The sequence below is a fragment of the Schistocerca nitens genome, chromosome 3 (genome assembly GCF_023898315.1).
Source record: "Schistocerca nitens isolate TAMUIC-IGC-003100 chromosome 3, iqSchNite1.1, whole genome shotgun sequence".
NCBI lineage: Eukaryota > Metazoa > Arthropoda > Insecta > Orthoptera > Acrididae > Schistocerca > Schistocerca nitens.
In genome coordinates this window covers 69692501-69709819 of record NC_064616.1, presented here as the reverse complement: position 1 = coordinate 69709819, position 17319 = coordinate 69692501, and the positions used below count along the sequence as shown (strand labels likewise).

Sequence of the window (17319 nt, the reverse complement as noted above, 5' to 3'; positions counted from 1 at the left end):
TTTTCTTTTCTCTTTAAAAGACACTGCATTCCGGTGAACAGGGGGAATAGTGCTCCCTGCAGCTGATACAGTTATGGGAGGGACACAAGGAGTGTCCATGTGCAACTGACATCCATAATTCCTACAGACGGGGCTGGTGTTAAAATGTGAAGACCTGCTCAGATCTCGTGCATTTGAAGCAGTGCATGGAAGGGGGAACTTATGGTTTCACGTTGCATCGATACACATCAGCTTGATCTTTTCACGCAATGAGTTATCATCAAACGTCAAGATGGAGGCCTCAGTATCAACCCTATTGTCCTCTGGACTCTCGTTAAGACATAACAGACAAAAGTACACTCCATCACTCCAAACTGGCACATAGCTCATCCTCTGTATGCAAAAGAAGGGTGCGATGGAATATGATACCTTGTGCTATACTGAGGCTGTTACAGGAGAGAGTGTCACAGGAATGTCACCCAGCTTGTCACAAGCGACCAGCACCGGCGAATGAATGGGGGATGCCATTTTTATCAGAACTGAATGACTCTTCATTTTCAAAATCGCTGCTACTTCCCCAAACCCTTCCTCAAGGTGTTCAACAAAGAATGATGATGGTGTGATCGAACAGGAATCTCCATCTGTCCAAGAGTAAACTAAGTATTGTGGGAATGATTTCTCCCCTTGTCTCTTACCCCTACATTCGTCCTACGGCATAGGCAGAGAAGAAAATGTCGTGGGTTTATATATCTCTGCATTATAGTAATACTTTCTTTCTGAAGAGATGGTGGGGCCATACAGCTACTAGCAGCAGAAAATTTAATCCTCTTCATTTGCCTTGGTGCCACCAACTCTGAACAGAGGCTCCCCCCAGGGGCACAACCCAGCCAGTGCAATGGCAATCTGAGCAGTTAACCATTGCCTAGAGTCCCTACGGCTCGGACACTAACAGTGTAATCTGTGGGTAATCAGGGAACTATCACCCTGAAGGTACTTGACAAACAGCCCCCCCCCCCCCCCCCCCCTCACTCCAAAATACCAAATAGGCTGGCTACCTTGATTGGTTTTGAGTGGACTATTTTTGCCTGAAAAGAAGGATGAAATGATAGAAAGCCACAAGAGGTGGAATGTACACTACACTGAGCAACCTTCCTTGCACTAACTGCATTCTGTAAAATCTGGAAGAGGAATTGTAGGTCAAACCCAATATTGGGGACCATACAGTGAAGGACGAAGAGTTGTAGAAAGTGCCAGAGGAGAGAAAAATGAGTTTTCAAAATCATAAACGAAATACAAGCATAATCAGTGCCAATAAGACCATCCAATGGAAAGGCAGATGAGAAAAAAAAGAATAGTATAAGGATATACTTGCAGTACAGAAAGGAAAGTCATGCAGCAAGGGCCAGGGCCCCACGGTAGCCACGCACATACTCCAAAGAAATGAGAGCCCCTGGGCAAGTTCTGTAGTATGTTGTCATATTTCTCTTTACTGCTTTCACTAAAATATAATTTCAAACAACTTTGATGATGATGATGATGATCATGATGATGATGACGATGATCATGATGATGATGATCATGATGATGATGATCATGATCATGATGATGATGATCATGATCATGATGATGATGATCATGATGATGATGATGATGGCTTTTATGATTTCAGAACAGCAGTTAAATGCTGCCTCAATGCAACAACTTTTGAAATTTCTAAGGTTGTTTGGGTTAAAGTCACCAAAGAAAAGTCAGGAAATTGACACACACACACACACACACACACACACACACACACACACACACACACACACACACACACAAATTTAGTCACACTGAACAGTGGGTGAAAACTAAAGTGTTTAAAAAAGGGGAAACAGATGAAGCTATAAATACTTTCACTGCCATGGCTGGGAATGACATGTTCATTGAAGTCTGAAAAGAAGGAATATCTGAAAAAATTATTCCATACCTAAAAAAGAAAAATTGTTTTTACAGTGAACTAACAAAGTAGCCATTGTTTGAAGAGCACTTTATACTTATTAAAACTTTTAAGAACCTTTTCTATATTGCCTAAGTGAAAGTACTGTGCCCTAGAATTTTTCATATTAATTATTTCAAAACAAAATTTTCAAGGACAAGCTACGAGCCTAATATTCAAGACTTAAGTACTTGTTTTTATATTTTATGAATAAAATTTATAAAAAAATCTATTTTCTCCTTTCTTTAATGTTATCCATAACTTGTTGTTTGCTTACTCTGCACTTGATAATTTAGGACACTCAGCCCAGTTTTAAGGGCACAGGAGTTGGCACATACTCTTTTCATAAAATACTCCAACAAAATAGGTAATTACAACAATAACATTCCAAACGTGACAATAAGCTTTCACGAATATTTATATGCAAGTTCTTCCAGTGTTTTTAAACTTATTTTGGAAGAAATATAGAAAACTAATAGTGACAATGTTTTTTCTGTTTTTGTCAGAACTTAGATTTTTGCACTTAAAGGTGGTTATTGTTCTTTGTCTAAACTTACAAACCCATACCAATGATGCTGATTTTCAGTAGGATTTTGGAACATATACTGTGTTTACACCTCAAAGAAAACAATCTATTGACACAGTTGTATGGATTAAGAAAATATCATTCTTGCAAAACACTTTATTCACATAAAGTAATGAGTGCTATCGATGGGTGATCTCAAACTGATACCATATTTCTAGATTTCGAGACGACTTGACACCATTACTCACTAGAGATTTCTAAACAATGGAGTATCGTTTCAGTTGTGTGACTAGATTCATGATTTTCTGTCATAAAGGTCACAGTTCATAGTAAATGATGGAAAGACATCGAGTAAAACACAAGTGGAATCTCACACTCCCTAATGAAGTGTTCTAGGCCCTCTGATATTCTTAACCTATATACATGATTTAGGAGACAATCTGAGCAGCCATTTTAGATTGTTTGCAGATAATGCTGTCATTTACCATCTAGCAAAGTCATCAGAAGATCAAAGAGAATAGCAAAATGACTTAGACACTGTACCTGTATGGTGCAAAAAGTGGCAATTGTCTCTGAATAAAGAAAAGAGTGAGGTCATCCACAGGAGTATGAAAAGAAATCCATTAAATTTAAGTTGCAAGATAGATCACACAAATCTAAATTCTGTACATTCAACTAAATACCTATGTATTACAGTAACGAATAACTTAAATTAGAATGCTCACATGGATAATGTTGTGTGGAAAGCAAACTGAAGACTGTGATTCACTGCCAGAACACTTACAAGGGAACCTCCCCATCGTGTGTGTGTGTGTGTGTGTGTGTGTGTGTGTGTGTGTGTGTGTGTGTGTGTGTACCCGTCCTTTTTTCCCCCTAAGGTAAGTCTTTCCGCTCCCGGGATTGGAATGACTCCTTACTCTCTCCCTTAAAACCACACCATGCATAAATAGTACAGCGTGGTGTCACACATTAAATGCACCTATGTTCATTAGCTCTCATTGTAAAGTATTTTCTGGGGTTTGGCATAGACTGCAATGTTTTTTGTTGACATTGCATTAATAACAACATTGTAACAAGTCTGATAAATATGGTCATCCAACAACATGTTCACTGGCTGTGAACCAAAAACATTTGATCGCAAGGTCATAGGTCAACCGATTTCTCCACAGAAAAACACGTCTGATATATTCTATACGACACTGGTGACGGCATGTGCGTCACATGACAGGCATTTGTTGTCGATCCACCTAACTTGTACACTTGGCGAATGGGTAAAAAGATTCTTCTACCTTGCCCGATTTAGGTTTTCTTGTGGATGTGATAATCACTCCCAAAAAACTGATGAAAACATAATTGTTTGTCACATAAACTGAAAATAAAGAATTAAACGTTTCACTGAAGGGAAGACTTGAACCTAGGACCTCTCGTTCCGCAGCTGTTTACACTAACCACGGGACCACGACGCTCCGGAGGTTATATTATCCTTGATGTTGCCTATCTTCTGCATGGACCACTCAGTTTATATATTTTGCTCACTTTCTCATAGTTCCACACAACTTCTTCCTGTTTTCTCGATTGATGTGTGTTCAGTTTTTCAAGGCCTATCCACTGTGCCAACTTATAACTAAATCTGAGGGGGGTGCGATGGGGAGGTTCCCTTGTTAGAAAATGCAACAAATCAAGTAAAGAGATTGCTTATACTACACTTGTCCACTCTCTTCTGGAGTACTGCTGCGCAGTATCAGATAGAATTGATGAAGGAAATTGAAAAAAATTCAAAGAAGGTGATCTTGTTTTGTATTATTGTGAAATATGGGAAAGAGTGCCACAGATACAATATGCAAATTGGGCTGGCAATCATTAAAACAAAAGCTTTCTTTTTACTGAGGCAGGATCTCCACACAAAATTGCGGTCCCCAACTTTCTCCTCCTAATGTGAAAATATTTTAATGGCACCCGCCTACATAGGGCGAAATGATCATTGCAATGAAATAGGAGAAATCAGAGCTGGCCGAAAGTATTTAAGTGTGTGTTTTTCCCCTGCGTTTTTTGAGAATGGAACGGTATGGAAATAGTCTGAAGATGCTTTGATGAAACCTCTGCTAGGCACGTAAATGTGAATTGCAGAGTAGTCATGTTGGTGTACGGATTTAGAGAAACAATGGAAAACCTTCATGCAAGTCCACTGTCTCAAGCACTGTGTCACTTCATTCAGTGTCAACTAACAGTGCAAGTGAAGGAGATGAAAGGGGGGAAGGAGACGAATCAAAGAAATAGAACAAAAAGGAATGTTTGAAGGGATGACTGAATGTTATCCTGTACACAAACTTTGAAAAAAGTTTCCTCTCTTTACAATGATGTTCACTACAAATACCAGTCAATTAAGAAAAAGTAAACAACAATCAGAACTGACATGTAAAATGTCATGAGGAAGCAGTATATAAACAAACCAAAATTTTTCTTGTGGGTTGCATAACACATGAATTATAAACTGCATATTGCTGCCATTTGAAGAGTAAAAACATTAACAGCTAAAACAATTGACAACACTGCTCTCAGTACCATTTCTAAATTTTATTTTTACAGTGCTACTACAGCAAAATCATGTAACAACTATTAATACCTCATGAACCACAGGTGGGCAACTGCTCGTTGGGCAACTTGCGGGGAGGCTCCAGCCCTTGAGTGTTTTCAATCTGGCCCAGAGAAGAAATTCACAAAATTACTCCTACCTGTTTGTCCACTGTGATTGCCTATCACAATGCCATATTTTGTTCCTCTATTCTTCCTCGTATTAACATTAGTAAATGATTCTTGTCAATTGTGGACGCATTAGAACACAGTTGAAACTGAAGGCTTCTGTGATGAATTAGTTACAATTATTTCTTTTATAGGTGTTTTTTTTCTCATGATGATATTTCAGTATGCCTGGCAACCCATCTTCACAGTTATCGTTAAAATCATATGTAAAGACACAATGCTCACAACACATAAATAAATGTAAACATCTGAAGAATGGGTGAACATAAAATTAATGTACTCTCAAAAATACGAGTTTCAAAGCATAATTTGTTGGTGTGGTGTTTTAGTAAGGAGTGCCACTTGTACTGGCACATTATCCCACAAAAGGACGTTACAGTTCTGACTTTATGTGCTAGGAGTGCTGATGTCGCGTCACATGTCGAGGCAGCCCACGATCTTAAGTAAGAATGTGAATCACGCCTGCCAATCACCAAAGATTGCCCATGCCTGATGTAAACTGACAATATAATGCTTCAATATGGTACACTGACATCATGGTCTTTTCAGGTGAGCTACTTCTGTACAGGAATAAAAATGTTGTTGAGGTATAATTTGCTAGTACATTTTCTGACCACATCCTCTAAGATATTGGGCTAAAACAATAAATTAAAGTAGAAATTTCAATGCCTAAAACAGTTTAATCCTTAATTTCCCATATCATAAGAAGTTACTGACCTGTGTATCCGTTTAACAGATTCAGAACTTGTTTTTGGTGTGGCATGAAACTTTCAGGAGTAAGATACCAGATAGTTTTAAGAGAGAATTACATTAGACCTATAATTTAAAAAAATCTTGTCTGATATTTATATGATATTAAATTATGTAAGAAAGGAAACAAACAAATTGTCAAAGGTATTGCAACATTCTGACAATGGTGTTGAAATGAAATTACTTTTTACAAGTAAGCAGTAGCAGTAATGGCAACTGTAATCTCACACACAGACAGAAGCATCTAAACACAGAGACAGCATTGCATATGCAATTTTAACCTTCTTAACTAAACCTCATAGCAATACAGGCACTACATACCAGTGGAATCAGTCTCCTTCATTGTCTCAGAGTTCTCTTTCATATCAAGGATTGAATGACTGTTGTTAAGACATGTTTGAAGCAATGCACGTTGTCGCTGCGATATAAGATCACTGTCTTTAGTAACAGCATCAAGCCTTGCTTGGAGTGCTGCCTCCGAGTACAACTGGTCTTCCACTTGGGCAGACAACTCTCTTTTCTCTTGCTCTAGACGCTCACATATTTCACGATGCTGTTCTTCAGTCTCCTGCACACAACCAAGTGACTTAATTACATATAACAAGAAGCTTTTCTTCGAGATGCAGAATAGATACTTTTTAAATTATGAAATGTCCAATTACATACTGCTTAAATCAGTACACAATATTTAGGAGAAACTCATGAGGCAAGTAGCAGGACTAAATGTCAATTGCCACAAACTCTTTGGTGATGTTATACAAAATATTTAATGTTCGGTGTGGTTAATCAGTTTATTTTTTTGAGAGGAAATGTACAGGCAGTGTCAAACATCCTCGATCCTTTTAAAAATAGAATTCAAAATAAAATCTACTTCATGGGACATTAATTAATGTGTTTACGCCATATGTGGCTATTCAGATTGTCCAACTTTCTCCCTATGTCTATCTGTCCTCTTGAAATTCGGCGGAGGGGGAGGCGGCGGAGGGGGAGGCGGCGGAGGGGGAGGCGGCGGAGGGGGAGGCGGCGGAGGGGGAGGCGGCGGAGGGGGAGGCGGCGGAGGGGGAGGCGGCGGAGGGGGAGGCGGCGGAGGGGGAGGCGGCGGAGGGGGAGGCGGCGGAGGGGGAGGCGGCGGAGGGGGAGGCGGCGGAGGGGGAGGCGGCGGAGGGGGAGGCAGTGGAGCAGCAAAACGATGCCCTTGTTCAACTTCCATGGACTGTTGCTTTGATTCTGTTGTGACATAGGCCACCCATGATTCATCGCCCGTATCAATTTGGCTTAAGAAATCATCACGATCATCATGGTACTGCTCAAGGAAAGTCAATGCACTGTCTAAATGTTTGGTTTGGCGCACACTCGTCAACATTTTCGGTACCCAATGTGCGCACAATTTTCGGTTATTCAAGTGCTCGGTCACAATGCCATACAAAACACTATGAGAAACATTAGATAAGTCATCCCACAAGGAGGAAATCGCAAAGCGCCTGTTTTCTCGCACCTTATTTTCCACTTCCTGCACCAAACTTTCATTAATGATCGAAGGACGCCCACTCGGTTTTCATCATGCACATTTGTGGGGCCATCTTTAAACGCTCTCACTCACTTTCATAACATTCCATCACTCATAATGTTTCCTCCGTAAACTGCACAGATCTCATGATGCATATAGATTGCTTTTAGGCCTTTAGCACTATGAAATATTATAACAGCCCATACTTCACAATCAGCGGGACTCACGATTATCGGAGGCATCTTAAACACTCAGTACACAACGTAAACAAGGAAAAATCAGACTAATGGCATCAGTGCATAGATTAAGGTACAGGCTTTCATGTAAAAATAAAATTATTGAGATATCTTAGCAATTTTTTTTTTTTAATTTCAAAACGGTACTTACTTAAAAAACATGCCTCGTACATTATACACAGTATACACTTACGGTAATTTGGGGAGGAGGGGCATGGTTTTCTTGTTATCTATTTACTAAATAATGTAATTATGCGTGTTTAAATTGAAAAATATGAGAGAAATCATAAAAAATAGGGGATTTTTGAACAGTTGTCATTAGGATGAACACTGAGTACAATTGTAAATTCTAAACAAGCACATTTAGTCAATGTTACTCTGTTAGAAAGACACACACACACCACCTAGTTTTATTTAAATACTACTGTCACCATCAGACTCATACAATCTTAAGTACTAAGAATGAAATTAATAGTTAATATTGTCACGCAGAGGAAGGTGTAAGTAGACGAATGACGAACACTAACTTCACTTAACGAAGGTTTATTCAGCTCTTGCACTTACAAGAGCGCGGAGTGAACTGCCTCCGGCCAGAACATGTACGGTACATATACAGAACATTTCGGTGCAATGATTCTTGCCATTTGTGGATACTTCTAGAATGTACTCTAAAGCCCGTCTCACACGGAGCAAGGTCCACTGTAAGTTTGCGAGATGGCGTGCATGCCTGCCGGCTTGCAGGGAAAGGAGCCAGCTATCTTCCATGCCGAAGCTCTCCCACGGTGCAAGATCGGTAGCTAGTTGTGTTGTGATCAGCTGCATGTTGTATCAAACGAAGATGGCTGCTTCAGGTACAAATGTTATTAGCGGTTTTGGTGCTAAACGATGCAGAAATGCATGCTAATGAGTGAATAAGAAAGACAGAATGGACGAAAAACTGGATTAAGAGGAGAAACGCTGGAAAACGTGCTCTCCGTGCTTCATAGAGAGTTGAGGTTAATTCGCATAACACCTACTTTTGTTTGAAAAGTATCACCATTTCATTACTGTTTGATTTTATAAATATACCGATAATGACTGTTATATACGACTTTATTTTATAGGATAGAAGATCGTACATCCTTTGCAAATTTTATATGAATGGATGTATTGGTATTTCCAACTCTTTCGAGTGCCTCTGCACGCAAGTGTTTATTATAATAGTTTGCGCTTTTCACGACGTACAGACACTGTTCTTCCCTATAAGTACATATCAAATTTCAATCGCTTACTTGGACCGCTGCAGTGCCATTATTTAATAATTATAAGAAATTCCTACCGCACCTCACAACAGCAGAAAAGCGACTATCAACAAAGGCTTCCCGCCAAAGCTTTCCGCGTCTGACGTGACAAACGAAACGCCTCATGATTGGCCAACTCAGGTAGCACGCAGGAAACCTTGCAAGAAAAATAGCACCGGACCTATCCTGGAAATCTTACAAGGTTCCCAGCAAGGTAGCCCACTAGCAGACGACGGAGCCGGCAAGGTAGCCGCCATGCGAGCCAACAAGGAAACTTACAGCGAATCTTGCTCCGTGTGAGATGGGCTTAAGCAAATATAGGAATTAGAATTATACAATTCAGGGGAGTTTTGAACTCATGACCGTCCAAGCAAGTGTTACATCCTCCTAGTCCGGGAACAAGTCATCGGCCCTGCATACTCTGACTCCTGATGACTGATGTCCACCCTGGCAGTGATTTTCTTAGAACTTTACTTGCCACTACGTTCTTTGTCACTTTTCGCTTGTTGCCTGTCGCTGGAGCTTCAAATTTTCCCCTGGGTTGCAGGATCCTTATAGGCCTTCATTCAAATGACGTGGACCGTATCTCTGATCTTTCGTCGTCTTGTGTCGGGGTCGAAATCTTCAACTTCATAAGTAACATCAGACAACTGTCTTACAACCTTATAAGGTCCAAAGTAGTGCCTGAGGGGCTTCTCAGAGAGACCAACCTTCCGAACAGGAGTGGAGATCCAGATGAGGTCACCAGGCTGGTAGACAAAAGGGCGGTGGCTCGCGTCATACCTTCGACGATCGTTTTCTTGAGCCTGCAACATGCAGAGTTGGACTAACTGCCAAGCTTCCTCAGCTCTGGTTAACACCTGGCTGATGTAGTCGTCGTCCACATCATCAGGTTGTAACGGAAACACAGTGTCCATCGTCGTAGTCGCCTCACGCTCATTGACCAGGAAAAATGGTGAAAATCCTGTTGTGTCCTGTTTGGCGGTGTTGTAGGCAAATGTCACGAAAGGTAGCACCTCATCCCATTTGCTCTGCTCAACACTGACGAACACTGATAGATAGCATGTAGGCCAAGGTCTTATTAAGGCGTTCAGTAAGCCTGTTAGTTTGTGTCATGTGATAGTAATGTTGCACCAACAGTTTATCTCTGTCAAAAGATTCGATCGAACTTTCCCTCGATCCGTGGTTAACGACCTTGGGGCACCGCGTTTTAATACAATGTCTTCTACAATGAATTTCGCTACCTCGAATGCTTTGGCTCTTTGCCCGGCTTTTGTAATGGCATAGTGTGTCAGATAATCAGTGCAAACCATAATCCATCTATTGCCACTAGTAGACGTTGGAAACCTTCTGAGGAGGTCAATCCGAACACGCTGGAAAGGCGTTTTGGCTGGTGGAATTGGTATGTGTCAGCCAGATGGTTTCTGAGGAACTGCCTTTCTCCTCTGGCACTCTCGACAGTACGACACATAGTGACGGAGACTCCCAAATAAACCTGGCCAGAAAAATCTCTTGTGGATTCTATCGTATGTCTTAATAAATCCTAAACGTCCGGCCTCAGGTGCATCATGGAATTTCTGTAGAACATCTAACCGCATGTGTTTAGGAATCACTGGTAGCCACCTCTTTCCAAATGGATCGAAGTTTTTCTTGCAAAGTAATCCATTAACTACCTTGAATTGTCCTTTCACATCCTCTGACCGATTTAAGGCAACCATAATTTGAGATGTTTTGGCATCCTCCTCCTGCTCAGCGGAGAGATCCTGGAGTGCAGTGAGACAGTCATTATATTCATCAAAGTCTTGATGGTCCTGCACAGGGTTTCTTGAGAGACATTCGGCATCTTGCTGTTTTCTTCCACTTTTGTACACTATGGTAATGTCATACTCTTGAAGACGTAGTGTCCACATGGTGAGTCGTCCTGTTGGATCCTTAAGACCTGTCAACCGACAAAGTGAATGATGGTCCACAACAACTGTGAATGGCCTTCCATAGAGATACAGTAGAAATTTGCACATGACCCAGATCACAGCAAGACATTCTCTTTCTGTGGTTGAGTAGTTTCTCTCAGCTTTTGTAAGTAAGCATAGGCTATAACCTTCTCTTTTCCATCCGAAATCTGCACAAGAATAGCACCGATCCCATACCCACTGGCATCTGTGTGTAGTTCTGTAGGTGCTCTCTCATCATACAGATCAAGTACAAGGCCAGTCGCCAGAGCTTTTCGCAGCACATCGAAAGAATCTTGTTGGGCACAACCCCAGATAAAGTTAGCATCGGCTTTTAACAACTGTTGGAGTGGCCTAGCTTTGATACAAAAGTCTTTCATGAAACGAAGGTAATAAGAACACAATCCGAGGAAGCTTCTCACACCTATAATACTTTTAGGAATAGGGAATTCTGTTATAAATCTCATATTTTCTGGGTGTGGCCGAACACCTTCGTTTGACACAAGGTGCCCAAGTGCTTTGATTTCTTTTGCTCCAAAGTGACACTTTCTTGGATTAAGTTTCAGTCCAGCTTGTTGGAGACACTTAAGAACAGCCCTCAGTCTTTCTGTGTGTTCATCAAATGTCTCTGAGAATACTATAATGTCATCTAAATAACAAAGACACATCGTCCACCTCAGGTGCCTCAGAAGATTATCCATCATTTGTTCAAAAGTTGCTGGTGCATTACACAAACCAAACAGCATTGCCTTAAACTCATACAGGCCCTCAGGGGTGATGAATGCAGTTTTCTCAAGATCAGCCTCATCTACTTCGATATGCCAATATACTGAGTACATGTCCATGGTCGAGAAAAACTGAGCCCCCTTCAGACTATCTAGTGTATCATGAATTCATGGATGTCCTTTTTAGTTATCTTATTAAGCTTCCTGTAATCAACACGAAAGCACAAACTTCCATCCTCCTTCCTGACGAGAACCACTGGAGATGAATATGGGCTCTGAAGGCTGAATCATGTCATTCTTCTTCATTTTCTCTACCTCGTCGGAAATTATTCAGAAAGTCCCCAGTGCTTCACCGTCGGTATGTCTAATTTGCTGTTCACCTGTGGATTGAAGAATTCAAAGAACTGTTGAAGAATGGCAAGAAGCTGCTTCTGTTGTTCCTTAGTGAGATCTGGTGATAGTTGAGCTAGGAAATCTTGTCTCGTAGTGCTAGTGCTAATTTCGCCCACAGACTCAGCATGGGAGGTTTCTATGACGCTCAACTGTTCTGCAATTAATGGCTCAGAGTTTGCTATGCGCATGCGTCTTTGAAGGATCTGCGGTTCTTGGCGACAGTTAACAATCCACAATTCACCAAATCCATTCTTAAATGAGATGACAGAGGCTGGGATGACCAAGTTATTCTTCAGTGGTATGCTTCTCTTACATTCCACTACAATATCCATGGGTTGATGCATGGAATGACACATGACAGCTACCTTTCTAGTGCTGACTGCAGGAATGATCACTTCATCCAGCACACACAGTCTCCACACACTCTGACGCACATCTTCCTGTCCACAGTATCTCATCTCGTCTAGCATAATTTCGAGCGACCACAATCTATAATTGCCTGCGAAGCTTTCAGAAAGTCCCATCCGAGAATGACGTCATGAGTACACTCTTGTAAGATGATGAATTCTAAGGGCTGTGTATGGCCACTTATACCCACATGAGTGACATCTTCCTGTAGGTTTTACATATTTCCCATTAGCCACCTTCAGCAGAGATGTTTTGTTGTCGACGAATACGGTTTTCTGCAATTGGCGACGGTACTTCTCCGAAATGACTGAATATGATGCTCCAGAGTCCACAAGAGCTTGGGCTGGTCGGCCATCCATGAGGATATCAACGTAGTTTCCTATCATTTTTGTAGTGATCGAGGGCAGAGGATTTTTCTCTTCGGCGGCCTGACCTCCAAGGAAGGTCGCACCCTTTAGTTTTCCAGGTTGCAGCAGCTAAGTGATTGGCTGGAGCTTTTAAACGGCGATGGAGACCTTGATCGGCGTGTTGGTGAGCGTCCTCTCCAATGGGTAGCTTGCGGCGATTGAGACCTATGTCGTCCTGCACCCACATCATCTTGTTGATCTTCGTCGTCCCGGAGCTGGCGTCAGCAAAGATCAGTCTGCTGTCTTCTGGTGTGGGCGTCATCAAATATCTGCCGCATTTCTCAACAATAGCGCACCGCGTGTCCCGGTAGTCTGCAGTGGAAACATACTGGTTGGTTATCCTGGGTCCTCCAGACATCAGTCTTCCTTGGTGCCCAAACAGATTCCTCATGTGGCATTGTAGGAACTTAACTTCGCCTGGGTCTCGACTTTTTCACCGTTTTAAAGGGAAATGAAGGACGAGAGATTGGATTCAATGTCTGTTCCACTTCCTCCCTTATGACATCTTGAAGCGTCTAGGTTTTCTGTTAGCCGTGCAATCAAAGTTCCTTCTGTACTTCCTCTGTCACTATCTGACAAAGAACACTTGTGAAATCAGTTTCTTCCTCCATCACAGACATCGGATACATCGATACAATGTTTGGAAGCTGTTCGAACTTCTTGCGTGTAATTCTCTTTTGATGCATTGTCTTGATATACTGGCACCATTTTATGAAGTCGTCTGCTGTCAAAACCTCCTTCAAGAGTAGAGCTTGATACATGCCCTCAGCAACACCCTTCATGAGATGTGCAACCTTATCTTCCTCCTTCATTCGAAGATACACTATTTTACACAGCTCCAAGACGTCCTGAACGTAGGATGCTATAATTTCTCCTTGATGCTGTGCCCTGCACTTTAATTTATCTTCAGCCTTGCACTTCTGCTGTTGTGTGTCACCGAAATACTTGCGCAGTTCCACTTGGAATACTTCCCAGCTTGTGAACTTCTCCTCGTTGTTCTCATATCATTGCTTGGCAGTGCCTTCCAAGTAGAAAAATACGTTAGCCAAACAAATGGTGTCATCCCATTTGTTAAATATGGCTAAACGCTCATATACCTTCAGCCACTTGTTTGGATCTTTGCCATCGTCACCAGAGAACCTGGAAGGATGTCATGTGGTGGCACACAGTTGCTGTCATCATAATGTCCTCCTCTTCTTCTGTCTCCGATAGATTGTGATCTGTTGAATATGGTTCAAACTCAGGTTTCTCGCCACAAACAGCGGCTCTGTCGTGGCCTGATGGGAGTCACTGTGTCGTCGATAACGTGCGGTATCACAAGTTCCAATACCCAGCGTCTCCACCAGCATAATGTCACGTAGAGGAAGATGTAACCACATGAATGATGAAGACTAACTTCACTTCACTTAACGAAGGTTTATTCAGCACTTGCACATACAAGAGCGCGGAGTGAACTGCTGCTGGCCATAACACATATGGTGTATATATACAGCTATAGAACATTCCAGTACAATGATTCTTGCCATTTGTGGATACTTCTAGAATGTCCTCTAACCGAATATAAAAATTGAAATTTTACAATTCAGGGGAGTTTTGAACTCACGACCGTCAAAGCAACAGTCTAGAATCATAACCACTACACTACGGCGACTGTGCTACTCCGCTTCTACTGTGACAATATCATTACAATACAGCAATTAATAACAATATTCATTATTCACAAACAATCTCTCATATGCACTTTGTAGACTGCATTAAATTACAGCATAATGTGATGCGCACCTGTACACATACCTGCAACTTGGATGCCAAGTCTTCGACCTTCTGAAGTTGAGTAGTGTATTTGTGAGCTAGTTCCTGAAGTTCCTGTTGGCTCCTTTCTCGCATATCCTTCAAATGGTCGACTTCATCCTCAGTGTTACTCAGAGTTCTATGTAATCATGGTAAGAAAACATTTTATATACACATTAAATAAAACAAATACAGGCATCTCTAGTTGACCTGCAGTTGCACAAAAATGTGTAGGCTATAAAGTTTCTGGGCTTAAAATAATGTGTGAAAAAATAAACAAACATAAGGCACAACAGGCATATCAGGTGCTATATGTACATTACTTTACATCAGAATTAAACATCACCTTGATGAAGAGAAAAAGTAAATCTCTACAAATATCTGGAAAAAAGGAAGTTAGAAAATAAAACAACCTGTGATGAACTGGATGAAATGGCAGAAACCAGTGGCATGATCTGCACAAAGCTAGAGAAACAGACTGTGTGTGTGTGTGTGTGTGTGTGTGTGTGTGTGTGTGTGTGTGTGTGTGTGGAGGGGGAAGATGAGCAGGAGACAGATGAGCCCATGTATGCCCACTGCCTGATGAAAAGTATTGTTTAAACTGAAGTGTTTACTTGTCTTAAACTTGTATGAACTCTTCACTGTAAGTTAGATTGAGGACCTATGGTACGACAGAAACTTCCTGGCAGATTAAAACCACGTGCAGGACTGAGACTCAAACTCAGGACCTTTGCCTTTTGTGGGCAAGAGCTCTACTGACTGAGCTACCCAAGCACGGCTCACCATCTGGTCTCACATTTCACCAACTGTACCTTGGAAAAATTTTAATTTACAGAAAAGAACTGTTATTTAACATCAGATATGACTAAAATTTGCTCTTCATATATCATGGAAGATAAATTACAGAATTTTTCAATTTATGCTAACCCAACACATCCCGTGTCTATGAGTAAATCCATTACGTGGTCTCCCATCATATACACTTTTCAGCAATCTTATTATACAGGGTGGCCCACTTAATTGTTTCAGTGCAAGTATCTCTAGAACACCTATAGATATTTAAAAACGACTTTCTACTATGAGACATTCTAAATTGTAAGCAACTATTGTTTTCAACACAAAATTATGTATTAAGTGGGCACCCTGTATTATTTATTACACAATTAATAATATGAAACATTACAACAAGAATGACATTGGTTGCAACACAATACATTAATTACATCCCGAAAAATTACAAAGTGAAGTTGGTGCTTGAGATAAATGAAACTTGTCGCTATTTCACATCACGATATGCTAGCATGAACCCCACATTGCTCATAATCATAACGTGATTGATGTACTACAATGCAACAAACACTATACTTATTGCTATTTACACTTTTATTAAGAGGATTGGAAACAATATACATGTACAGTCACACTCGGTGAAAAATAAGGAAAGGGTTTACTCATTCATGCTTTATTGATCTTTACTGCACTACTAGAATATATCACTGGCCAGAGTAAACATAGTTGATGGTTGACCAAGGATGTAACAGAGGAGTAAATGGTTGCTGTACATAGTTGTGTGACTGGGCATATGTATTGTTTCAAGCTCACTTAATAACAGTGTAAATAGCAATAAGGAAAGCGATTGTTGCATTCACAATTTTATCTAGCGATGCACAACAGTGGCAAGTTTCATTTATTTCAAGTGTCAACTACGCTTTGCAATTTCTCAGGATGTAATTGATGCATTGTGATGCATCCAACACCATTCTTTTTGAATTTCCATGTTACTGATTGAGTGAGAAATAGTATTGGATGTCCACTTTATTTTATATATATATATATATATATATATATATATATATATATATATATATATATATATATATATATATATATATATATATATTTTAAGTTGGCACTGAAAATAATATTTGCTTACGTTTTAGAGTGCCTCATAGTATTTACTTTCATGAGCCCCTGCCTTACATTCATACATGAGAAGGTAGTTTTACAATATTTGTAGTTGTTCCCGAGATATTTGTGCTGAAATGTTTAAGTGGACCATGCTGTACATCACTGCTGTGTTGGACAAAGCACACTCCTACAATCATGGCGAATGGAGTGGTTCAGAATGTTATGACTTAGAAGAGATCCACCCTAGTACTGGTCGTAAGTATGACATTGAGTACACGATGGGCAAAACAACAATATCAGTACATTTGACCAAATATGACTGAATGTGCAACCCATGGGACTTCACCTCCGAAGTGAAGCAGCATCGACTTGACATGTGCCAATACGCCAAGGATGTACTGCAAGCACCTAAATTTGTGGACTCCCACACCTCTTGAATTAACAGCTGTTGGCAATAATGTGTTGATGAAAACGTTTCCTGTCTGCTTATCTGCAGCACCATGCAGGTATTCTGTACCTTTAGCAAGGCAATGCACTACCACATTATTCCAAAACTTTCAGAACAGTTTGAGGAACAACAGATGGACATAATGGTGTTTGTGTGGCCCACCAGGTCATACACATTCTCCAGTGTGCTAATCCAAATGAACACTGCTGAAATGTGATACCTCTTTCATTTCCTGCTTTCTCACATGTTACCTCTCTTAAAATGGTATCCTGAT

General features: G+C 40.7%; 1 protein-coding gene across 3 annotated transcripts in view; it reads right to left on the bottom strand.

Moving 5' to 3' along the window:
* The window catches only part of LOC126248029 (sarcolemmal membrane-associated protein-like), a 330102-nt gene that overhangs the window by 146621 nt on the left and 166162 nt on the right, over positions 1 to 17319 (bottom strand). For all 3 annotated transcript variants that reach the window (XR_007545401.1, XM_049948630.1, XM_049948631.1), the window contains exons 9-10: positions 14693 to 14828; positions 6315 to 6561 (exon numbers count right to left, since the gene is read on the bottom strand). Coding sequence is in view for 2 of the 3 variants with exons in the window: in XM_049948630.1 (XP_049804587.1) it covers positions 6315 to 6561; positions 14693 to 14828 (383 nt within the window). In the remaining variant the exon portion in view is untranslated. The remainder of the gene's footprint in view (positions 1 to 6314; positions 6562 to 14692; positions 14829 to 17319) is intronic.